The 26,384-nt window shown below is 39.0% G+C and overlaps 1 protein-coding gene across 5 annotated transcripts in view; it reads right to left on the bottom strand.

Annotated features, from left to right (window-relative positions):
* Positions 1-26,384, bottom strand: part of ralgapa2 (Ral GTPase activating protein catalytic subunit alpha 2) — a 482,467-nt gene that overhangs the window by 297,056 nt on the left and 159,027 nt on the right. For all 5 annotated transcript variants that reach the window (XM_059986278.1, XM_059986280.1, XM_059986279.1 and 2 more), the window contains exons 16-20: positions 22,472-22,639; positions 15,419-15,559; positions 14,594-14,694; positions 11,013-11,106; positions 9,509-9,691 (exon numbers count right to left, since the gene is read on the bottom strand). In XM_059986278.1, coding sequence (XP_059842261.1) covers positions 9,509-9,691; positions 11,013-11,106; positions 14,594-14,694; positions 15,419-15,559; positions 22,472-22,639 — 687 coding nt within the window. The remainder of the gene's footprint in view (positions 1-9,508; positions 9,692-11,012; positions 11,107-14,593; positions 14,695-15,418; positions 15,560-22,471; positions 22,640-26,384) is intronic.

Below are 26,384 nucleotides of genomic sequence, written 5' to 3'. Positions count from 1 at the left end.
CTTAACAACTTAAAAAAAAATTTATTCTGACAAATTTTAACAGCTTTCTTTATACTGTATGTGAGAACTTCTTTACTTGATCATTTTATAATATCTGTAAATATTGCAAACTATCCTTTAATTTCATCAGTGAAGTGCATCTCCTTAGGAAAAAGACTGTGCTACAGAGAACCAATTGTTTTACAATGCTTCAGTACATGCCCAAACTCAATGGACCCTGAAATATAATTTCTTAAAGATCTCTGGGGATCCTAGCTTACATCCAATTGAACTATTGTACTTTTGACTTTCTTTAACTACAAAAATTTATTTTGTATCTATCACACTCTCAACCTCTCCGCTCCGGTATACAACTTAGTTCTGAAATAAATGCATGGTCAATAGTTCATACACAAGTAACATATAATACTAAAGATAGATATGTTGAAGAGGCCACAAGAGGGAGTCTGCCAATGCAAAGATGAGGAATCCAGGCATTGGTGCAATAAGAGCTGAGGTACAGCGTGAGAGCTAAGTGTTAAAATAGGGAAGGTTGAAGTTTCCCATTGAAAACCAGCATCTTTCTCTGTCAAGGTTAAGTCATTAACAAAAACTAGAGAAACCAGAAATGCCTAAGATAATTTCTAAGCAAAGGAGGAATGAGTTTTCACTTCCACTTCTCAGGGTTGGCTGCCAACTTCAAATGCAAATTTGAAGAGCAGAAAGAATTGACTAAATTCCTAGGATTGCTCTACTACCATTTGCACCAGTGATACTTATCCAATGCAACATCCATTCAGAAATGCAATGAATTGTCATTTTAGATGTTTTTGTCCAAGCCTCTTCGCCAGTCACGAAAATGCAATTCCTGTCCAATTAAAGCAAACGGGCCGACAACCGTGACCTGTGGAAGACGATTCATTTACAGCATAAGCTGGTATGCAGTTCTGCAAGGGAAGTTTAATCATCAGTTCTTTAATGTGGATGCTGCCAAGGAATCTAGATGCACTTTGTGTGTGAAATGAACCTGGAGAAGGCATGAACTGAAGATAGAAGACTGTAAATAAAATGGGACCTTCAGAGAGAATAACATAATGCAATGTACTTCACGAGAATATACCAAAGACGCAGCCTAGAAGATTAGCTCGCCTTTGGAGTTTTAGGATTTCGTGGCTCTGGAGGCAGGTGGACTCGAGGTTGGTGCCTCTGGAGGAAATTGGTGTGTCGTGGGAGTACACAAGATCGAAAGCAGCAAGTTGGCTGCTCGCTGTGTGCCCAGAGACCCGAGTTCTTTGGGCACAGAGCTCAGACAAAAAGAAACAACAGACTTTTAACATCGTAAATCAGCGAGTTGTTTCGTTATGTCTCCCCTCCCACTGTGAAATGGAGACACCTCTTTTTCCCTTATTAGGGAGAGAGAGATATGGTATATCAAATTAGTGGGTAAACGAATAGTCTTTGGGGTACTGCAAGTCTGTGTCTTTATTGATGCTTTGCTGCATGCTTGAGTGCTCCGTGGGGGAGCTGATGCTTTTTTTTTACTAGTGGAGGAGGGGGGATTGTTGCTTTACTGCAGCTTACGCGTGGGAGGGGGGAGCTGGGGGGGGGGCTTTGGAGTTCCAACAGTTAACGGTCATTCATTCTTTGGAGGATTCCTCTCTTTTCATGAATGGTTTCAAAGGAAAAGAGTTTCAGGATATATATTGTATACATTTCTCTGACATTAAATGTACCTTTGAAAACTTTGAAACATACAGAATGAAAGCAGCTTAACTGAATTTGAAATTGAAACAAAGTAAATTATAGCAGTATAGGCTATAATTTAACAAAAGTAGATTGGAAAAATGTACAACAGTAAATGAACAATGTCCAACAGTACAATAATGTACAATTTATGACAAATATATATCCCTTTAATTGTACAAAAATGCAACAGATGAAGTAGCCCTGCAATTAGGTAGACAATAGATTAAAAATGGTAGGATAAAGATAGGTTATTTCAGATTGGGAGTCTGCAGCTAGTAGGATGGTGGGGCCACACCTGCCCCTATTCAAGATCAATGATCTGAATGAGGGCACCAAGTATAATATATTTATGTCAGTTTATATATTATTAAACAGCATGGCACTGTGAGGTCTGATGAGGATACAAAGAGGCTTGAAGAAAACAAAGAGGCAAAGTGAGTGGTAAAAGTCATAGAAGATGGAATATAATGTAGCAAGACACAATGTTATACATTTGAATAGTAAACCAGTGTATTTTTTTTTTAAATGGCAGCGGTGTTTAGATGGACATGAATGCCATATACACTAAATCTAAAGTCAATGGGAAGGTACACTGAGAAGTTAGAAAGATGAGTAAGTTAGCTTTTATTGCAGTTAGGTCTGAATATAACAGTAAATATGATCCTTACTGTAAAACAATTTCTAAGAATGCACAAGTCTGTTCTGACACAAGGAAAAATATATAGAGGTTCTGATAGAGGAAGTACCAATTGATTTACCAGACTGACTCTCAGGATGGGGGAGTCAGATCCTATGAAGACCCTGGCATACTCTCCAGAGTATAGAAGAACAAGAGGTAGTCTTACTGAAACTCTAACATTCCTATAATGGAACATAATAAAGGGATGAGTTCTCTCCTGGCTAAGAGACATAGAATGAGGGGTTCAGAGCCCCAGAACAAGGAGTCAGTAATCTGAGACTGAGATAGGAAGAAATTTTTTCAGAGTACTGAGAATATGGCAGCTGCGGAGACTTACTTGATGAGATATTCAAGAAGGAGATTGATTTTTTTTGATAAAAGGAAAAATATATCCTGCAGCGGATAGTGAGGTCAGCTGAGAAGATCATCGGGGATGATCTTCCCGCCATCATGGACATTTACACTACATGTTGCACCCGCAAAGGAAACAGCATTATGAAGGACCCCATGCACCCCTCATACAATCTCTTCTCCCTCCTGCCATCTGGGAAAAGGCTCTGAAGCATTCGGGCTCTTATGACCAGACTATGTAACAGTTTCTTCCCCCAAGCTATCAGACTCCTCAATACCCAGAGCCTGGACTGACTCCTTGCCCTATTGTCCTGTTTATTATTTATTGTAATGCCTGCACTGTTTTTGTGCACTTTACACAGTCCTGTGTAGGTCTGTAGACTAGTGTAGCTTTCTCTATGTTGGTTTTTCTACATAGTTCAGTCTAGTTTTTGTACTGTGTAATATAACACCATGGTCCTGAAAAACGTTGTCTCATTTTTACTATGTACTGTGCCAGCAGTTATGGTCGAAAGGACAATAAAAGTGACTTGACTTAAAATGGCGTTGAGGCAACACAACGTATTTAGTACATGAAATTGTAGAGCACAACATTTTGGCCCTACAGCCCATCATGTCTGTGCCGACTATGATGTTAATTTAAACTAATCCTTTCTCGTCTATGTCCCTTCATTCTCTGAATGTTCATGTGTCTGTCTAAAAGAATCTGAAATATTGTTGAATTGGCAAGATTTGAATGAATGCTGAAGCAAGCATTGGGCTGGTAGGTAACACTGGAGTCAGGAACCAATATACCTCGTCACTAATACTGGAACAGAAATGAGCAATGAATGGAGAACAATAAATACATTTGCTCTTGGAGATAAGAAGTAGTGGCATCTTAAATCCACAGAATAATTCTGGAGTGCAAAGTACACTTAGTAGGAGAGCGAAACTAGATTACAAATATTTACATGCTGCTCCTTAATGATATCACATGAACCATTAGGGTCAACTTCCCAGCTCTATTTTCTAACACATCGTTTCTGACACACAAACATTATCACCAAGTGTCTTCCATGGCCTGGTCTCAAACTCAGTCTGAACTAGATACTTCAAAGCAAATTAAACTTCTAATTACATGGTGATGAAATTAAGGCATTATGAGCCAGGGGATAGTAACCTGAGCCCCAACAGAGCAATGGGAATTTAGATTCAACAGATTAAAAAATCTGTAATTAAACAACAAAACAAGAACTAGCTTTAGTACTGTTATATAAAAGATTCACCTACTCTATTAACATATTTGAAGATCACAGTCAGGATGGATCAGTAAAGCATCTCCTTCTGACTGAAGTTCAACACAACCGCACCTCAAGTATGTTTTATTTTTATTGTTTATTGAGATACAGCGTGGATTAGGACCTTCCAGCCCTTTGAGCCACACTGCCCAGCAACCCACTGATTTAATCCTATCCTAATCACAGGACAATTTACAATGACCAACTAACCTACCAACCAGCACATCTTCGGACTGCAGGAAGAAACTGGAAGAGACCCAAACAGTCACGGGGAGAATGTACAAACTCCTTACAGGCAGCGACGGTTGAATCTGGGTCGCCAATACTGAAAAACATTGTGCTAACCACTACTGTGCTGTCCCATGCTCACCATTCTCTCAACACTAATGACTGTGGAACTAGGCACAGCTCAGACACCATCTATAATTTCACTAATGATGCACTATTGCCGGCAGAATCTCAGATGGTGATGAGAAGACATACAGGAGTGAGATAAATCAGCTGGTTGAGTGGTGTCACAACAACAACCTTGCAATAAACATCAGTGAGACTAAGGAACTGAAAATTGACTTCAAGAAGGGGAAACTGGGAGAACACACAGTAGTCATAACATAGCACACCAATGCCTTACCTATCACTTTAGGGGATTTCAACCAGGCCAGCTACCCCACTCGGGATAGGGTTCCCCTTGTCCTCACCTACCACCCCACCAGCCTTCGGGTCCAACGTATAATTCTCTGTAACTTCTGCCACCTCGGGATCCCACTACCAAGCACATCTTTCCCTCCCCCCTCTTTATGCTTTCCACAGGGATCGCTCCCTACGCGACTCCCTTGTCCATTCGTCTGTCCCCCCCATCCCTTCCCACTGATCTCCCTCCTGGCACTTATTCTTGTAAGCGGAACAAGTGCTACACCTGCCCTTACACTTCCTCCCTCACCAGCACTCAGGGCCCCAGACAGTCCTTCCAGGTGAGGCGACACTTCACCTGTGAGTCGGCTGGTGTGGGATACTGCATCCGGTGCTCCCGGTGCAGCCTTCTATATATTGGTGAGACCCGACGCAGACTGGAAGACCATTTCGTGGAACACCTACGCTCGGTCTGCCAGAGAAAGCAGGATCTCCCAGTGGCCACATGTTTTACTTCCATGTCCAGTTCCCATTCTAATATGTCTATCCATTGCCTCCTCTACTGTCAAGATGAATCTACACTCAGGTTGGAGGAACAACCCCTTATATACCATCTGGGTAGCCCCCAAAATGATGGCATAAATATTGACCTCTAACTTCCGGTAATGCCCCTCCTCCCCTTCTTACCCCATCCCTGATTTATTTATTTTTCCCCCCTCCCCCCCCTTTTTCTCTCTCTCTGCTCATCACTCTGCCTGTTCTCCATCTCCCTCTGGTGCTCCCCTCCCCCTTTCTTTCTCCATAGGCCTCCCATCCCATAATCCTTCCCCTTCTCCAGCTCTGTATCCCTTTTGCCAATCACCTTTCCGGCTCACAGCTTAACCCCACCCCCTCTGGTCTTCTCCTATCATTTCGCATTTCCCCCTCCCCCTCCTACTTTCAAATCTCTATCTTTTCTTTCAGTTAATCCTGACGAAGGGTCTCGGCCCGAAACATTGACAGTGCTTCTTTCTATAGATGCTGCTTGGCCTGCTGTGTTCTACCAGCATTTTGTGTGTGTTGCTTGAATTTCCAGCATCTGCAGATTTCCTCGAGTTAGCTTGAAGTAGTCTCTGAACTACCAGCAAAATATCACCTGTTGAATGGGAGGTGGCAACATACTGCACCACTGTTACATCATCATGAAGAATGTTTCTCATGCCCAGACTTTGGAAAGTCCCATCACCTGGCTGTCCTTCTACTCCCAGCATATAGGTAGAGGCTAAAGACCACAGCACCAGTGGTGAGGATCAAGAAGGTATGGTCAAGGGAGATGGAGGAGTGCTGACAGGACTGCTTTAAGTCAGTGGACTGGACAACATTCAGGGGTTCATCCTCAAATCTGAATGAATACTCCACAGTTGTCACCGACTTCTTCAAGACCTGTGTGGATGACTGCACTTCCGTGAACTGGCAAGTACCTAATTTTGTTTGATTATTCAAGAAGGGAACCAGGATAATCCTGGAAACAATCCACTGGCTAAGTCTCCCGTCATACTAGAGAGTATTCTTAGGGATATGATTTATGAACATTTGGAAAACCACGGCCAATTAGGGAGAGCAGCAAGGTTTTGTGCAGGGCAAGTCATGTTCTGCCAACTTGATTTGAGTTTCTGATGAGGTGATGAGGGTTGTCTACATGGATTTCAGTAAGGTGATTCTTTTTTCTTTTCACGGGAGGCTCATCTATAAGATTAAGATGTATGGAGTCCATGGCCTGGCCAGTCGGATTTAGAACTGGCTTGTCCATAGAAGACAATGGATGGTGGTCAAAGGGATTTATTCTAGCTGGGGGTCTGTGATTAGTGGTGTTCGACTCAGACCTCTGCTGCTTTTGACATATATAAATGATCTAGATGAAAATGTAGGATGGGTGGATTAATAAGTTTGCAGATGATATGAAGATTGGTGGCATTGTGGATAGTGTAGAAGATTGGCAAAGAATAAAGCAGGATATGTATCATTTGCAGATATGGGCAGAGAAATAGCAGATGTAGTTTAACCTGGCAAAATGTGAAGTGTTACAGGGAAGCAGGTAGACGGGTTCACTAAGCAAGACATAATACAATGAATATAAATAAGCATATTACTTACTTATTACATATTACTTACTAAAGAAAGCTAATGGTATGTTGGCCTTCATAACAAGGGGTGTTGAGTACAGGAGTAAAGAGGACCTTCTGCAGTTGTACAGGGCCCTGGTGAGACCACAGCTGGAGTATTGTGTTCAGTTTTGGTCTCCAAATTTGAGGAAAGACATTCTTGCTACTGAGGGAGTGCAGCGTAGGTTAATGAGGTTGATTCCCAGGATGGCGGGACTGTCATATGTTGAAAGATTGGAGCGACTGGGCTTGTATACACTGGAATTTAGAAGGATGAGAGGGGATCTGATTGAAACATATTAAGATCATTAAGGGATTGGACATGCTCGAGGCAGGAAACATGTTCCTGATGTTGCGGGAGTCCAGAACGAGAGGCCACAGTTTAAGAGTAAGGGTAGGCCATTTAGAATGGAGTTGAGGAAAAATATTTTCACCCAGAGATTTGTGGATCTGTGGAATGCTTTGCCTCACAAGGCAGTGGAGGCCAATTCTCTAGATGCTTTCAAGAAAGTTAGATAGAGCTCTTAAAGATAGCGGAATCAAGGGATATGGGGAGAAGGCAGGAATGGGGTACTGATTGTGGATCATCAGCCATGATCACAGTGATTGGCAGTGCTGGCATGAAGGGCTGAATGGCCTACTCTTGCACCTATTGTCTATTAACCATTCATATATAGACAACAGTAAACTCTTCAACCAAACATCTGAGTCAAGCATTCTGAATCACTGAGTATGGGTCAATTGACTTAGGATCAATCTAAGTCACCCTAAGTTACAAAAACTGTGACATGAAATATTCAGTACCACTACAAACTTCAGTAAGTCTCCTCAAGTTACAGAATTACAAGAGTAATGCGTGTGTGGGCCCTCCTATACTTGCAGCATACTTTCCCAATGGTTATTCAGCATTGGCTGTAACCTCACTGTGAAGGGAAGACTCTTTAGACAAAAGAAAAGCGAGCAAGTCTCTCGCATATGCTATTCTTGTAACACTATGGTACATGGAACCGGTCACCAGTGCCATGGCACGCAAGTCAATCACTGGGAAAGAGCTGCTACATCTAAGCTTGCCTTTACTAGTCAAGGCACTGAGTTCAAAAGTCAGGACGTTATGCTGCAGCTTTATCAGACTCTAGTTAGGCTGCATTTGGAGTATTGTGTGCTGCTCTGGTCACCTCATTATAGGAAAAATGACGAGGCTTTGTAGAAGGTTCAGTTGAGGTTTATAGGTTGCTGCTATGATGCTGCAGATGACGTTTATAGGGCATGTACTATAATGAGAAGTTGGACAAACTTGGGTTGCTTTCTCTTAAGTAGCAGAGGCTGAAAGGAGATCTTATAGAGGTTTATAAGATTATGAGAGTCATAGAAACAGTAGATGGACTCTATCTTTTTCCCAGGGTGGAAATGTCTCATATCAGAGAGCATCCATTTAAGGTGCGAGGTGTAAGTTCAAGGAGATGTGAGGGGCAAGTCTTTTTATCTTTAAAAACAGAGAATAGTGGGTGTCTGAAATACACTGTCTGGGGTGTTAGTAGAGATAGATACATCGGGGATTTTTCAGAGATGTTTAGATGGGTACATGAATGTGAGGGAAATAGAAATATATAGACATTGTGTAGGCAGAAGGAATTAGTTTAGTTGGCCATTAGATTACTAATCCAATTGATTCAGTACAACGTTGTGTTTCTGCACTACACTATCCTATGTACATGTTCTACCTTCTATTTGATATGTCACCAAAGACTTGTAAATTTCTATAAATGTACGGTGGAGAGCATTCTGACTAGTTGTTTCATAGCCTAATATGGAGGCTCCAAAGCACAGGGTTCTAGATTCAGCCGGCCCCATCATGGGCACAACCCTCTCCACCAAGGAGATCCATCACTTAGGACGCTCACCGTCTGAGTCATGCCCTCTTCTCATTATTACCATCAAGGACAAGGTACAGGAGACTGAAGACCCATACTCAATGATTCAGAAACAGGTTCTTTCCCTCCACCAGCAGATTTCTGAATGATCCATAATCCCATTAACATAACCCCATTTATTCCGTTTATTTTTGCAATATTTATTTATTTTGTAATTTATGGTAACCCTGTGTCTTTGCATTTCACTGCTGCTGCACAACAACAAATTTCACATCATATAAGACAGCAATATTAAACCTGATTACGAATCCGACTGCTCTGTGCTAATCTACAGTATATATTCTAGATAGAATTTAACATTTTTCTTCAAGTGGTCATTTTATTGCTTCTTTTATTCTAATATTGCCATTTTCTTTAATGTTTCTCAGATCTCAGAATAAACTTTCATATCACTCAAACAATTAACATTTTGTTATTCCCCATTCACAATTATCTTTTGATATTTAGCATGTCAAATAGTTGAACATTTTGTACACTCTTGCATTAGATTCTAAATCATCTCCTCAATACTCAATTTATAATTCCATTAAAACTACTTCTACTCTTCCCTTTATTACTGCAGTAAGTACAGTATATTGGTTTTCCCCAGCTCTTATATTTTCACATAGACTGCAAATAACACTAAGTGGTTTAATCCAAATTACAGCATGTACCATATGTCTACTGGCTACAAAAATGAACTAGTAGTGTTCAATGCATCAAGTGGCATATTTAAAGAATACAAAAACAAACACGATCAAACTATTAATTCTGCTTCTCTGTATCTCCTACCTGCAAGAACAGTAGGGTTGGAAGAATTCACCTTCTGCCAGCTGCAATTAGTATCTGCATCAACAGCACCATCCACTGCACTGATATCTGATCCTTCATCAAATCTCTTCCACTGAGTTAAGGAAATCTTCGTTTCATTGAAATTATTAAAACCATTTGAAGTTTCACTGCTAATACTCCCACCTAAGTGTTAAGACAAAAAATAGTCACTTTCACATGCATGGAATATTGGTTGCCCAGCAGTACCATGAATATTATGTAATCTTTTTGAATACATTGTTAAATATTTAATTGTCTGGGGCTTCATATAGGAAAATATTTTTCATAGCAAAACATTTTGAACCAAAAAATAGTTTTAGACTTATTTAAAGTTTTGAAGCTTTTGGACTATTCCCTGACACAGAATTACTGTGTTGATCCACAATTAGAAAGGAGGAAGGTTTTGAAAACTGATCATAACCTTCCATCAGAAGTGCAAAGTAACTACAAAATTAACATGATACTCACAGACTTCATTTATGTCCAAATTTGCAACATTTAATCATCACAGTTGGTCCCCATCCCCACCACCCCAAGGAACTGCCATATGTAACCACCAGTAACGTGCATCAAACAGTTGGACTATTTCTAAACACTCCCTGACTGCGATTGCCACCACTTTTATGGCTTTTAAGATTGGAAAGAGCATCAATTGTCACAACTGTTATCACCCACATGATGAGAAAAAGTTTTATACTATAAGGGAATATTGGATAGTTATAGATCCCAGTGAACTAAAAATTCATAAAAGAGGAAATGATATTGAACAAGAAGATCTAAAATGGCTGATGCAGGAATCCAATAGGCAAGTTAGTAATTTGAAGGTTTTAGCCACAACAGGCACAAAAAAGCTACAATATGAAAGCAGTGATAACAAGGTGCTGAAATACCCAACAGGACAGGCACCAAAGAAGAAGAGTGAACAGACAGTTTATTGACCTGAGAAGTTAACTTTTCTCTTTCTCTACAAATGCAGCCTGACCTTCAAAGCACTTCTAGCATTTTGTTATTTCACATTCCCAGCATTTGTTTTTTTCTCCCCCAATTGCAAAGGAACTCCATTGGACTTCTGAGTTTTGAATACTCTAAAAATATAACTTTGTCTTAACAGTTCAGATTCATGGTCAATGTGCTGGCCTTTTCAAATCATAGAAAATCAGTCTGATGCTAGTGATGTGATTACTTAACTGAAGATCCTGATAATGGCCTATTTGCATTAAACAATATTCTCTTGGAAATTCTTCTGTAAACTGCACTTAGTTTCAAGCTGAAAAGAAGTTATCATTAATGAAAGAAAGGACATTCAAATTTCAGTATAATTGATATGAAGACGTTTATGACAACAGGTTTACTGCCACCGGAAAGTTGTCACAGTTAAACGCCCACCTGAGCCCTAGCAAATTAAAAAGTTCAAAATTCCTACTAAAGCCTAAGAAACCAAAATGTTAATTCATTCGAGACTCACTTTTAGCTCTCAAATTGTATCCTTCTCGAGGTGGCTGAAGTTCATCTGGATTACTTTCTGGGTCACCAGTGCTACTGCTTCTACGTATCATGATCTGCAACAAAAAAGTGAGTTGAAGCATTTGTTTCTTCTTAACATTAACATTATTGCAGGTTCATTACAGCACACACAAAACACTGGAAGAACTCAGCAGGGGAGGCAGCATCTATGGAAAGGAATAAAGAGTTGATGTTTCAGACCAAGACCCTTCATCAGGACTGGCCCATTACAACTAATTTCTGCATCCACTTGAGAGTGTCAAACTTCTGCAGATTCGGGCAGCAGCTCAGTGATTGCTGTGTTTTTTTAAAAAGTAAAAAAACAGAAGTTCCTTTATCAGAAAGGAATTTAAACCTTTTTTTTCCAGTAATGGTCTCTTCTGTACAAGATTGCTGCTTCCACTCTTTCCTCCTCTAACTGCCTATCACCCCTATCCCTATCCACCTATTGCTTGCTAACTCTTGCTCCAACCCTTCTTCCCTCCTTTTAATACTCGCCATCTTTCCCTCAACTCTCAATCCAGATGAAGGGTCTTGACATGAAATGTTGACTTGAGCCATTTCCTTCCACAGATGCTGTATGACCCAATGAAATCCTTCAGCTATTTGCTCACAACATTCAGTATCTGACTGCCCCACCTGTATTTATTTGATCAACTGATGTAGTGCAGATTTGGGGGTGGAGAGTGTGGGTGTGTCTGTGAGGGTCAGAATGGAACAGGTGCAGTAGGCTGACACATTCTTGGCCTTTCTAATGGGCTCAAGCTGCAAGTTGCATTCGTTACCGAAACCAGTGCAGAGGTTATCCATCAGCAGTTACACAAGTAAGACAGATACAACGTTACAACTACGATTATAGCAAATGCAGAGGGACGCAGATACCTGGATCAGAAAGATCTTGGATTATCAAAAGATATTAATTTATTTTCCATTAACATCCCTTGGAATTTTGACCTAAAAATATTAACATAAAATCTAGCGATTTTATGGTTGAAAAAGTTACTAATGTGGCCGTTTTCTTTAAACTGATGTAACTCCATCTTATTTTATGATAATAAAAATGAAGACGTTTCTTAATAAATAATTGAACAAAAATTTTCAAGATTAGTTAGAAGGGAAATGCTCCAAACAAATCCTACTCTTGCTTATAACAATGTGCATCTAAGTGGCACCCATTAGGGATGTTCTAAAATAATGAAAACACTACAGTTTTAACAGCCAGCAAAACTGATTTTGGGGCTTTGCTGATTGTTGAAAGTCTTCAAGAGGAGCACTATGAGAAGGGCTAGTTCTAATTTACCCATGTTCTTCCACCACTTTGAGATCCTACTACTACAAGGTCTCATATTGTTCAACTCAGGGACTACCTGCAAAAGCATACTGGGTAACAGGAAATACTTCAGAAAAAAACTCACTCAAGACTAAATCTTACCAAACTCTGGGTTTCCCTGTCCCAATTAACATCTTGAATATAAAAACCACCACAAGCAAAACATTGGAAGAACTCTGAGCTGTTGAGTTCCCCTAGCATTTTGTGTTTGTTGTTCAGGATTTCCAGCATCTGCAGAATCTCCAGTGTTTTTGAATATAAAAAGATGTTTAGATACTTACTTATGGCAGATCTTCCTTAAAAATCACAAGGACACAAGGAAATAGAAGTAGGACTAAACCAATGGCACCGTTCAATACAATCATGGCTGATCTAAACTGGCCTCTGTGTCAGTTCTTCATAACCACCAATTCCTTATTTTCAAATATTTATCTATCGCCACTTTAAATACTTCTGCAGACCTACTCTTAAACAGGCAATTCTAGCGATACACCCTATGTGAAAATAAATTTGTACACCTGTTTTAATTATCATTCCCATATCTAAAAGTGGAGAAAAGGTAATCATACCCCATTGTTTATGACTCTCCAATAAGTGAAAACATCTCAACTTCTACTGTACCTTGTCGCATTACCCTAAAATATTAGATATTTGAAAAAGGCCAGCCCTCTTTTTTCTGAACTCTCAACAAATACATAACAAACTGTGTTGCCACTCTTAATAGGAGAACCCTCTCCTTGCAGGAATTAGCCTGGTGAATATCCATTACAGTGTCTCCAACACTGTTATGTCCTTTATTAGGTAAGGGACCAAATCTACATGGCAGTCCAGGTGTGATCTTATCAATACACTAAATAACTATAGAAAAATCTTCCCTATTACTAAATTCCAATCCTTTGCAATGAAAGCTATCTACATACCATTACAGAACTACAACGTGCCAATCTACTTACTTCCAACTCATCAGCAAACTCGGAAACCTTACTTAATGTACTCTTCTGCACGTCATCAATGTAAACCATAAATAACTGAGAGACACAATTCTAGGGTGCTCCACTAGTTATATCCTTCCAGAATGAGAAAGATCCATTTATTCAAACTCTGTTCTCTATGTGATGACCAGTTTCAATTTATACAAACACAATTCCTCCATTGCATTGAGCTGTTGATTTATGCACTAGCCTCTTATGTGGCACTTTGTTAAATGTCTTTCGGAACTCTGAATTCACGATTCAAGATTATAGACATTACATCCACAAGTTTCCCTTTGTCAGCTCTTACACGTTCATACCCTCAAAGAGTTGGAGCATATTTGTAAAATATCATTTACCTTTTAATTCAACTATGACCAAAATCTTACACATAAAAGGATCTAGTGCTTTCCCAGTGTATACGACGAATAAACTCTACTCAGGCTTCCAGCCAGGTACAGGCATCAATTTTAACCGACATTTCCATGACAAACTCTGCCATCTTCATCAGGGACAATGCCTAGGCATGTCTAGTCAGGTGGTATTTATACCCCTGCGTCCATCCCTCCTGATTGGTTAGTCCTCATCCATTCAGGTTTCTGTTGTCCCTCCTTGTTTACAATTAAATTTCAGTTCTTACTTAGAGCGAGACCTTTGTCTTTGTTAAAATTCTGTGTCACACCAATGGCTTGTGGGACCTCCAAGTGAAGGAAGACATTGAAATAAAACTGGAGAAAAAGGATTTTAACAAAGCAGAAGGTCTTGCTCTAAATTCGCACTGAAATTCGATTGGAAACAAGGTGGGACAGCAGATAACCGATTGGATGAGGACTAACCAACCAGGAGGGACAGAAGATGAGGGTATAAGTACCACCAGACTAGACATGTTCAGGCATCATTGCTGATGAAGATCCAGGGTTTGTCATTGAAAGACTGGTTAAAATTGATACCTGTACCCAGCTGGAAGCCTAAGGAGAGTTTATTCATCAAAAACTTCTATTTTTAATACTTTGAAGTGACTGTGAGGATCATCAAAAAATGGGTTTTCTGTATCTGACTATAATAAGCATTCATTGAACAAAGTCACAACCTTTATAAATAAATTGAAATCTGCACTCTTTCTGATTTTTTATTGCAGCTTAACTTCATTATGTGAAGTTCATAATTACTTAAAGTTGATTCTCCCTTAATTACAAATTGACAGATACTACAAAGGTTACTTTTGTATGGACATGAGCTTACAATTGGAGCCTTGTTCTCCTTCCCTCCAGACTGTCTGTTTTCAGCAACAGTAATCTTTGATTCAGAGTTACTGAAACTAGATGAATGTTCCCTTCTTTTTCCTACAAGAAATAGAAAAAGTTTGAAATCTATGATACACAAATCTATTGAAATTCACAATAAAGTAATCTTCAACTTTGCTTTGTTCATAATGAGAATGTTTATTTCGTTAATCCATTCCATCGGTTTACTAAAAAGAATTTCAATAGATTGTAGATACAGAATGATGCCCAACTGTTAAAGGATACTTAAAAATAAACTGCAGGAAGACAAGGTTAGAGTAACTTATTTAATATTTGCAAGTATCTGTACAGAAAGTACAGTTCACTGCTTAGTCGCTTTGTTTGAGAAGAAAAAGAGAAAGTTTATTATAAAACATCCTGCAATTGTCTGAAATCCCATTCTTATGAGTCAAAACATATATTTGAAAAATAACAATAGTTATCAAAAGGCATTATTGCAACAAATCTGTCATTTTGTACTGGAGGGCTCTATTTGCACACCATCCAAAAAGCTGGTAAGTTCTTGTTTATTCCCATAAATTGAGGTTAATTGTCAGGATATTGACAAATATTTGTTCTTCCTTGTAAAACACAATAGCTGAGTCTAGGATAAATCCACTCAATTAGCCCCAAAAGAGTTTTTAGATTTCAGGGATTTTGTTATTTCTTTTAATCATTTAATCTTCATTCCCACCCTCATTAGATAGAATTCCCATCCAAATGATAATGTTGAGCCTTCAGTAAAAAAAATGACCTTCAAATCCATAACTATTTTTCATCTTACCTTGCAATCGATCAGCACATAGCTGTTCAGCAATGTCAGAAGTGCTGCTGCTATGGGTCAGCTTTTGTTCGTGCTCTAATGTATTGGCAATGAGTTCTTCATTATCTAGTATACTGTCTGGTTGTTGGGGCTCTTCATCTTCTATGTACATATATGAACAGAAACACACATAACAGGTATGGGAATGATTGACAGAATCCAACTTCGGGAATACACTCATCTTAAAAATGTTCTTCATGAAAAAGCACTTGTTAAAATGTAAGCATAAAATACTAGTTATCCTTGGAACAATGCAACCCCCTTACACATTTTAGTACAGAAACATGAGATCCAGTACTCAGCTTCAGCCAGTAACTTGTTAAAGCCGACCAGTCTGTAGCAATGTATCAAGTCTAATTAGGATGGCATGACAATTGCTCTTTTTAATGCTATATTTAATCCTTGTCTCTAAGGACTTTTGTTTACCAATCAATAGAATTTGTCATCATCCACTGTCAACCCACACAATCCTCATTGTAAACGTTCCCAAGTATCATAGAAGTACTTTATAAAAGACATAAACTGTTGAGACAAATGGAATACATTCTATGCAATAAATAAGTCAACTGTTTATAGGGAAGCAAAAAAATTGCATATTCAAAAATGAACTGAGTTACAAATAATATTTGTATACTAAACTAACAATAACAGATGAACTTAACGAAATACTTGCAGAAACTATGCTTAAGAATACTCACCACTCTGAAAGCAAAGTAATTATTTTAAATATAGTGCAACTTTACTTTTGCACATAATGTATGACTAGTTGCCAGGTATGTTTTTCAAAGAATATTGTTATTTTTAATTATAATGAGGCATTTAAAGATTACTATCAACAGGGCAAATTTACAGCTGGTAAAACTGAGGATAAAATTTTCAGGGCAGATTTTTTTTTAAAAAGAGTATTATTAGTACTGTTCAGGCCCAAATGCTGGAATATTAAATAATACAGGGCAGCATGATTGTTCCTCCATGTCCTGGTGTAGAGAGGCTACAGGCAACAACTCAGATAGACCTGAGCAAATTAGGTCCTATTTCAACAATGCAAATTTGCCTTCAATTAAAATGCAACTTCTATACCAATCAAATAAGTTTACATATCTGTGAAATAATTCTGAACTTAAACATAAACTCTGAGCAGTTAGTAATGATTTTTAGGGCAAATGAGTTCCAATAAATGCACAAAATGATGGCAAATTATGCCATTCCCCAAGTTTACTGCAACCTGACTGTCCAGAAGTCCACAACGAGGGGTCACAGTTTAAGGATAAAGGGGAAGCCTTTTAGGACCGAGATGAGGAAAAACTTCTTCACACAGAGAGTGAATCACACACAGTGGTGAATCTGTGGAATTCTCTGCCACAGGAAACAGATAAGGCCAGTTGATTGGCTATATTTACGAGGAAGTTAGATATGGCCCTTGTGGCTAAAGGGATCAGGGGGTATGGAGAGAAAGCAGGTACAGGGTTCTGAGTTGGATGGTCAGCCATGATCATACTGAATGGTGGTGCAGGCTCGAAGGGCCAAATGGCCTACTCCTGCACCTATTTTCTTTGTTTCTATGTTTCTATGTTTCAAATGCACAAATGAGTTGAAATCCTGGGCTGATTTACAAAATCTACAGAAGCTGCAGACCAAAGAAAAATTTCCTTTGGAAGCAATGCTTCTCACAAACTGAAAATGTAGTTTCCTTCTATAGATTGTGTTTTGGTTTTATTCCACAAATTAAAGAACTATTTAGGGAATAGGCAGCAGTTTATAGGACTTATTAGAACAAATCCATCCACAATAGGGTTAACACACCCCAAAAAAGTCAACTTTTTAAACCTTGTGACTTTTTAAACAAATCACCATGCCCAATACTTCACAATAAGTGACTGGGAAGAGGGCTAGGATACCCTATTCAGGGGTGACGGGAGTTTAGAGAGGAGCAGTCAGAGCTGTCCCAAAAGAAATTCAAGAAAAAGAGCACAACTTTAAAGAGTAGCCTTGAAGACTTTCAACAAATAACACTTATTACTAGCTGTTCTTCTCTCATTGCAGCTGTATTTTTGAAAGCTTGTTGCACATCCACATAACATAAAAAATTACCAAGGTGTAAAAGAAAATATTATCCATTAAAGAGGAAGTGTAAATGCGAAAACTAAATTTATCCTTTACAGGTTTCAATGACTGTGCAACTTCATCTTCACACAATAAATGCCAAGTGGAAAGAAACTCAGAGCAGAGTGAGAAAATCAGACAGTTATGAAGAAATACAGCTTACAGTACAGTACCTGACAGTTTCTGAGAGGAAGGGGCATGAGTGATGCCAGGTAAGAGAGAGCTCACAGTATGAAGCAGCAGGGGCACACTTTTAGTACTTGGCAAAGCCTCATAAAGATGCACACAGTTGCTGATAGATTGACTTCGTTTAGCTTCCAAAGAAATAAATCAGGCAACAATAATTAAAATGCATTAAAATACATATTTATCAGAAGATAGCAATTAAAATACTTTATGATATTTTAGCATTCTACTAAGGTATCACCTTTGTGCACAGATATAATTATCCATTTGAAAATATGTTGTTGTATTCAGATGATACCACACGACCTCAGGCAAAACCTCAAAAGGCAAGAACAATACTTCTTGTACTGTGGCTTGAATTCAGAAGGAATAAATATTTTATGTGTGTATACACATGTATAAATGTGTGTGTTATAACATTTTTTATATATACACACACACACACACACATATACACACACACACACTTATTTATTTTTTAAAATCACATGTACTGACATCTAAATGGACAACAGAAACATTGTGGTGTAACACCTGACATAAATAACAAACATTTAATGTAATCATTCAGGGAAAAAAGTAATTAAGCATTTAAACTAAATTAAAAAAAATTAGTAATTAAAGGATGGAGCTCATTATCGAAGTACATGCAGTATTTTTCACTATTTTCATGGTCTGCATTTAACCATTTGTCACTAATCTAACTACTAAGAAAATTATAACTTATTTTCGGTCTGAATAACACAAGCAATATGATGACCACAATTGAGTGGAGAGAAGATTTGGTGTTGCTAATTACTGTGTGGGAATCAACAGGACAACAGATAGTACGGAAAAATTAGTATTGTTTTAAGATTGTCACTTGTACAAGATCATCATGAGATAGACTATGTGGTCAAGAGAGTGCATTATTGTACGAGGGAACCAGTCAATAGTCATATTTATTTATTTAGCGATGCCACACTGAGCAAACCCTTCCAGCCATGCCACTCCAGTTGCCCCACAACCCCAATTAATCCTAGCCTAGTCACAATGCAATTTCTGATGACCAGTTAACCTACCCGGCACATCTTTGAACAGTGGGAGGAAACCAGAGCACCCAGGGAAAACCCATGCACTCCATGGGAAAGACGTACACAAATTCCTTACAGAATGGCGCTGGAATTGAACTTGAACTCCGATGCCCCGAACTACCATGGAGTACCATGGCAGCTGAGGTCCTTGAACCTTGAACCTCATGGTTTGTGTATTCAGACTTTTTGATCGTTTGCCCGGTGGAGAGAGAATACAGAGTGTTTGGGGGGGGGGGGGCTGGGTAATACGAAAATACGTTACAATAAGGCAAATGTACAAAAATTTCCTTAGAAATGAAAAACATTTTACTCTGTTCAAATAAATTTGCTGCTTCTATTGCCAGATTTGATTAACTCATGCTCTAGTTAGTAAGTACACTTTACAAACACTAACAATACAATGGCAAAAAATATTAGAAAGCAAAATGTCATATAATATTGAATGAGTGGGAAGAAAACGTTTGGATGAACGTCTACATCATTATCCATTTCTGGCGAAAGTCAAGGAAATGTGACAAGTCTGAATTACGCCACATGAAATTTATGCAATAAAACATCTGCTATTTTAGCCAGTGATTATACTGTTGTGCATTCATTTATCGGTGCTTTCAAAGGGCAATTTCAATTATATGAATAAAGAAAAATTAAAACTACCATTATTTCTCCGCCAGAACCCATATACAGCAAAACATAATACTCTGATGTTCACTGCATGGAAAATTCAATTAGGCAAGCAATTCATCATAAGGGAAAGTGGAGGTGGCAAAAATCTATTTCATCTCTCATGGTCACAGATGCAGCATATTTTAAAACAGCACTCATCATTAAAGACTCGTCCATCTGGCAAATCTATGTACCTTTTAACAACTAATTCCATCAAATCACAGTAATAGAGATATTAAGCACAAAGGATCTTGTGAAAGAAGTCTGGAGTTGGTCATTATTTATTAAAAAGAAACCACACTGATTTACAAATTTGGCCTTAATTGAAAAAAAATTGAAGAAATGCAAACATCATCTAGTGTGAAAGCCGTGGGGCTTATGAAAAGCAAACATGCTAATCACACCAATTTGTTAACTGTCAATGGGGATAAGTTTATTTGCCAATAGCTTTGTAACTCTGTGTCAGCCAGAAATGGCACCTGAGAAGGCAAATATGCACCATCTGTTTGCCTTTAATCTTTCAGCTCCACTCTTTGAAAGGAAAGCAAAAAAAGATGGATGTACACTATTTCATTAAGTCTCACAGTTAATAATAAAAAAAATCTATTTGTAGTGAGCAGTATATGTATTTCACCATGAGCCTGAACAGCAAACAAAAGAGGACTTTTGCCGATAACTCCTAACAACCCAAAAAGAAATGTTAAGAACCATGTTTTGTTCCACTTTTCTGAAATTGACATAAAACCTACAGAACTCAACTATGTAAAGCTGTGCTTTGGATGTCTATTCACACTGTCCATTTTACCCATTTTTAAAAATTCAGCACTAGTGGCCTAGTTCTGTACTTTCCAAATGTTTTGAATGAAAGCCCCACTAATCATACATGATGAAATCCAGTTCTCTCCTGCCCTCCCATTGTGATGAAAGTCCTGTAAAGATTTGGCACTGCCCTAGGAACTGTTAGCAGCTCTGTGGCTGCAGCATCTGGTGTACTGAGTATCGTCTTACTGCGTTGGTCAACTCTGCAAATAAATTCTCTCTACTACTTATGTTTCATGGATCCTGTTTAACTTCTGACAATAATTCAATACCCCAAGAGTGCAACACACACAAGTTGGAACCACTGTTCTGGTGGACCTCACTGACAATATCGTTCAAAGGGAAAAAACAAAAATGGCACTGAATTATAAGTAAATGAACCACCTGTTCAGAGTCATTACACCTTCGCAATCAATTGATAATCATAAATGTTTAACATGAAATTTAAGCTTGTTCCTGTACATTACATGGTACATTTGAAGTACAATTTATGGCTTGAAGAGATCAGGTCATTTATACAGTATATTTTAAAGATACAGTAAAAGGCATTCTTCAAAGTATTCTTTCTCCGTACATAGTTTGAAGAGATCAGATCATTTATTCAATACATTCTAAGATAGAAAGTATTTGTAGAATATTTTTGCCTACAGCACTAATTCAGGAATACAGGGAACTTCTTCATTCAGGGGGTGGTCTCAGTATGGAACAAGCTGCCAGCAGAAGTGGTAAGATGCAAGTTCAATTGTAACATTCAATAGAAGTCTGGATAAGAACATGGATGAGAGAGTTATAGAGGGCCATGGTCCAGGTACAGGTAGATGGGACTAGGCAGAAGATCAAGCTGCCACATATTCGATGGGCCAAAGGGCCTGTTTGTGCTGCTAAGCTCAATGGTTCTACAAGACATAATGGCAAAGACGACTTGCCTTGCATTTTGATCTAACGTGTACATGAAAAACAAAAACAATAATCTTGAGGCAAAGCAATGGAATCTGTATTATGAACATATGACGAAAGAATATTTCTCAAAAGGATGGGAACAAGAGAGGGATTAAAATTAATGCTAGGAATGTTTGAGTCGAAGGAAATTAAAAAAAGATAGGAATGACTCTGTGTGGTGGTAGACATTGACCAAATGATGCAGAGGTTGTGAAGAATGGGGGAAAACATCATGAACAGCAGAAGTTTAGAATTATTATCTTAATGATGAAAGCAGGGTTCAAGAAAAAAATAAGGGAAAAAAGTCAGTGATATTCACAACATCGAAAATATTTGTCAAGTTATGTGATAGAACACATGACTGTGTGAAACCATGCCCCTGGAAGTTCAGTCCAAAAACACAAAGGGTGTGATAGAGCCTGCAGATGAAGGACAAGTGTCAAATCATATCAAAGAACACAAGACCATTCAGTCCACACCAGTACCATATCTTTGAAAGAGCTAACAGCCTGGCAAACTTTGTGTTGTTACATATATACTTAAATTTTTATTCTGTTCCATTCAAGAAGTGATGATCACCTTTCTTTGGAGTTCAATCCAGATCATAATAACTGATCATTAATATTTTTCCTGTTCCCAACCCTCACCCATGTGAATGGACAAATCTGATTTTTTTTTTAAATTTCACTCTTCTTACCCTTGCAAACTTTCATAACCGCGAATACCTCTAATAACCATCTTAAGCTTCTTCACCCCATGAAGATCAACCTTGGGTTTGCCAGTTATTTCATAAAATTGTAATCTCTCAACCTAGGTATCATACTGATGAACTTACTTCAACCTAACACTCTTTCTATTCTAAAATAGGATGCCCAAAAATTGACACTAAAGCTAGCTGAAGTGTAACAAGTAATTTTGAAATTTTAACTAAAATATGCTTCTGTATGCTGTGCGATTATTATAACGATAAAGAGGTGGCTTGTAAGAAAAGGAAATCTTGCAGAGGAGAGGAAAGTCAATGAAGAAGCTAGAAGCAACCAAGAATACAAGCCTTGACTGCAAAAAAAGAAACCAAAGATCTCTGCCCTGGAATCAGTCTTATTATCGAACATGTAATTAACAGGCTTTAGTGATTAAAAAAAACTCTCATAAGCATCACAAACACTGTACAAGTTATTGTATTATCTAAAACCAGTCAGTTCATGAACAACTAAGCCCTTCAGCCACTTACCTGTTGCTTTCTGGCGGACAATATTTCTGGCTTTCTCAACACCTGGGGCTCCAGAGGTAGTTGCACTTCGAAATCGCATATGCTCTTGTGTGCCATCAGCTTGATTTCTCCAGCTCAGAGAAAAGGACCTACCCACTCCAGTTCCTTTACTAAGATCTTGATAAACTCCTTAAAAATTAAAGATACATTAAATATAATAGAATTAATTCTAATACATTCCTAGTTCTTAGTTGATTTTTGCAATGCTTTATAATGTCAACTGAACATGACAATTCTATTAAAAATCTAGAATATTAATGCCTCCCCCAGTAATGTGTAGATGGATGGATCAGGGAAGTCATTTTACATTTACGAACACAGTAGATTTCTGTCACACCCTTTAAAGGTTTGATTAAACCTTCAACATTTCTGCTTTTCAGTTGAAGCCATTCAGACTGAAAAGCAGGTTGGCTTTTGGGTGGTTAAAAGTTTGTCATCCACTCTTTACCATGGAGGAGAGAGGAAGGAAAAAGTCTGAGGATCGTAACATCGCAAAAGTCTACAAACACATCAGGAGAGGACAACTTAAACCAAAAGGGATCAAACAAAAGCAAGACCACCAGTTGGAGTAAGGAAATATATAAGCCACCACGCCATTAGAAGATTGAGGCTCAGGGATATCAGCAAAATGACTGAGATCCAAGAAACCCGGCTTCCCTTTTGTAATTAAGCAAAAATTAAAAACAAGTTGGGTTAAATCTTACATATGCAGCCTCAATATAATAGTTAAAATACTAATCAACTTCCCCATCCTTTACCCCCAACAGACCCATGAAAGCAATTTGAACACTTTAATCAATTTTGACATAGTTTTCCATTTTACATGTCACCTAACCAAATTACACCAGTTTCACAGATGAGCCCCATCAAAGATGTAGCAAATTATGAAACTAAAATAAGGCTCACAATGAAGAGAGATAATATCAGTCCATAAGACCATAAGATATAGGAGAAGCAGGCCATTTGGTCCATCGAGTCTGCTCCACCATTCAATCACGGGCTGATCCAATTCTTTCAGTCATCCCCACTCCTTTGCCTTCTCCCCATACCCTTTGATACCCTGGCTAATCAAGAACCTATCTATCTCTGCCTTAAATGCACCCAATGACTTGGCCTCCACAGCCGGTCATGGCAACAAATTCCACAGATTTACCGGCCTCTGACTAAAGTAATTTCTCCGCATCTCTGTTTTAAATGGATGTTCTTCAATCCTGAAGTTGTGTCCTCTTGTCCCTAGAATCCCCTAACATGGGAAATAACTTGGCTATATCTAATCTATTCAGGCCTAATGATCAGTCCAAGTCAGCATGGATTTATGAAGGGAATATCATGCTTGACTAATCTTCTGGAGTTTTTTGAGGATGTAACTATGAAAATGGACAAGTGAGAGCCAGTGGATATAGTGTACCTGGACTTCCAGAAAGCTTTGGATAGTCCCACATAGCAGATTAGTGGGCAAAATTAGGGCACATGGTATTGGGGCAGAGTACTGATGTGGATTGAAAATTGGCTGGCTGACAGGAAACAAAGAGTAGTGATTAACGGGTCCCTTTCGGAATGGCAGGCTGTGACCATTGGGTACCGCAAGGTTCGGTGCTGGGACCGCAACTGTTTACAATATACATTAATGATTTAGATGAAGGGATTAAAAGTAACATTAGCAAATTTGCTGATGACACAAAGCTGGGTGGCAGTGTGAAATGTCAGGAGGATGTTATGAGAATGCAGAGTGACTTGGACAGGTTGGATGAGTGGGCAAATGTATGGTAGATGCAGTTTAATGTGGATAAATGTGAGGTTATCCACTTTGGTGGCAAGAACAGGAAGGCAGATTACTATCTAAATGGAGTCAAGTTAGGAAAAGGGGAAGTACAACGAGATCTAAGTGTTCTTGTACATCAGTCAATGAAAGCAAGCATGCAGGTACAGCAGGCAGTGAAGAAAGCTAATGGCATGCTGGCTTTTATAACAAGAGCAATTGAGTATACGAGTAAAGAGGTCCTTCTGCAGCTGTACAGGGCCCTGGTGAGACCACACCTGGAGTACTGTGTGCAGTTTTGGTCTCCAAATCTGAGGAAGGACATTCTTGCTATCGAGGGAGTGCAGCGTAGGTTCACAAGGTTAATTCCCGGAATGGCAGGACTGTCATATGTTGAAAGATTGGAGCGACTGGGCTTGTATACACTGGAATTTAGAAGGATGAGAGGGGATCTGATTGAAACATATAAGATTATTAAGGGATTGGACACACTGGAGGCAGGAAGCATGTTCCTGCTGATGGGTGAGTCCAGAACTAGAGGCCACAGTTTAAGAATAAGGGGTAGGCCATTTAGAACAGAGATGTTTTCACCCAGAGAGTGGTGGATATGTGGAATGCTCTGCCCCAGAAGGCAGTGGAGGCCAAGTCTCTGGATGCATTCAAGAGAGAGTTATATAGAGCTCTTATAGATAGTGAGGTCAAGGGATATGGGGAGAGGGCAGGAACGGGGTACTGATTGTGTATGATCAGCCATGATCATAGTGAATGGCGGCTAGCTAGAAGGGCCGAATGGCCTACTCCTGCACCTATTGTCTACTGTCTATTGTCTTTTAACATTTGGAATGTTTCTATAAGATCACCCCTCATTCTCCTGAACTCCAGGGAATACAGCCCAAGAGCTGCCAGACATTCCTCACATGGTAACCTTTTCATTCCTGGAGTCATTTTAATGAATCTTCTCTGAACCCTCTCCAATGTCAGTGTATCCTTTCTAAAATAAGGAGCCAAAACTGCACACAATACTCCAAGTGTGGTCTCACTAGTGCCTTATAGAGCCTCAACATCACATCCCTGCTCTTATATTCTATACCCCTTAAATGCCAACATTGCATTCGCCTTCTTCACCATCGACTCAACACGGAGGTAACCTTTAGGGTGTCCTGTACAAGGACTCCCAAATTGCTTTACATCTCTGCATTTTGAATTCTCTCCCCATCTACATAATTGTCTGCCCATTTATTTTTTCCACCCAAGTGCATGACCATACACCTTCCAACATTGTATTTCATTTGCCACTTCTTTGCCCATTCTCCTAAACTATCTAAAGTTTCTCTGCAGGCTCTCTATTTCCTCAACACTACCCGCTCCTCCACCTATCTTTGTATCATTGGGAATTTAGCCACAAATCCAATAATCCCATAGTCTAAATCACTGACATACATCGCAAAAAGCAGCGGTACCAACACCAACCCCTGTGGAATTCCACTGGTAACTGACAGCCAGCTAGAATATGATCCCTTTATTCCCACTCTCTGTTTTTGGCTGATCACCCAATGCTCCACTCATGCCAACAACCTCCCTGTAATTCCATGGGCTCCTATTTTGCTAAGCAGCCTCATGTGTGGCACCGTGTCAAAGGCCTTCTGAAATTCCGAGTACACCACATCTACTGCATCTCCTTTGTCTATCCTGCTTGTAATTTCCTCAAAAGATTGCAGTAGGTTAGTCAGACGGATTTTCCTTTCAGGAAACCACACTGACTTTGGCTTATCTTGTTATGTGCCTCCAGGTATTCTGTTATCTCACCCTTAACAATCGATTCCAACAACTTTCCAACCAGTGATGTCAGACTAACAGGTCTATATTTTCCTTTCTGCTGTGTCCCACCTTTCTAAAATAGCAGAGTAACATTTGCAATTTTCCAGTCATCCGGTATGATGCTAGAATCTATTGATTCTTGAAAGATCATTGTTAATGCCTCCGCAATCTCTCCAGCTACATCCTTTGGACCTCCAGGGTGCATTCCATCACGTCCAGGAGATTTATCCACCCTCAGACCATTAAACTTCCTGAGCACCTTCTCAGTCGTAATCTTCACTGCACATAATTCAGTTC

Source organism: Hypanus sabinus, chromosome 12, assembly GCF_030144855.1.
Source record: "Hypanus sabinus isolate sHypSab1 chromosome 12, sHypSab1.hap1, whole genome shotgun sequence".
Lineage (NCBI taxonomy): Eukaryota > Metazoa > Chordata > Chondrichthyes > Myliobatiformes > Dasyatidae > Hypanus > Hypanus sabinus.
Note: the sequence above shows the minus strand (reverse complement) of the source record. Positions and strands in the feature narration are given on the sequence as shown.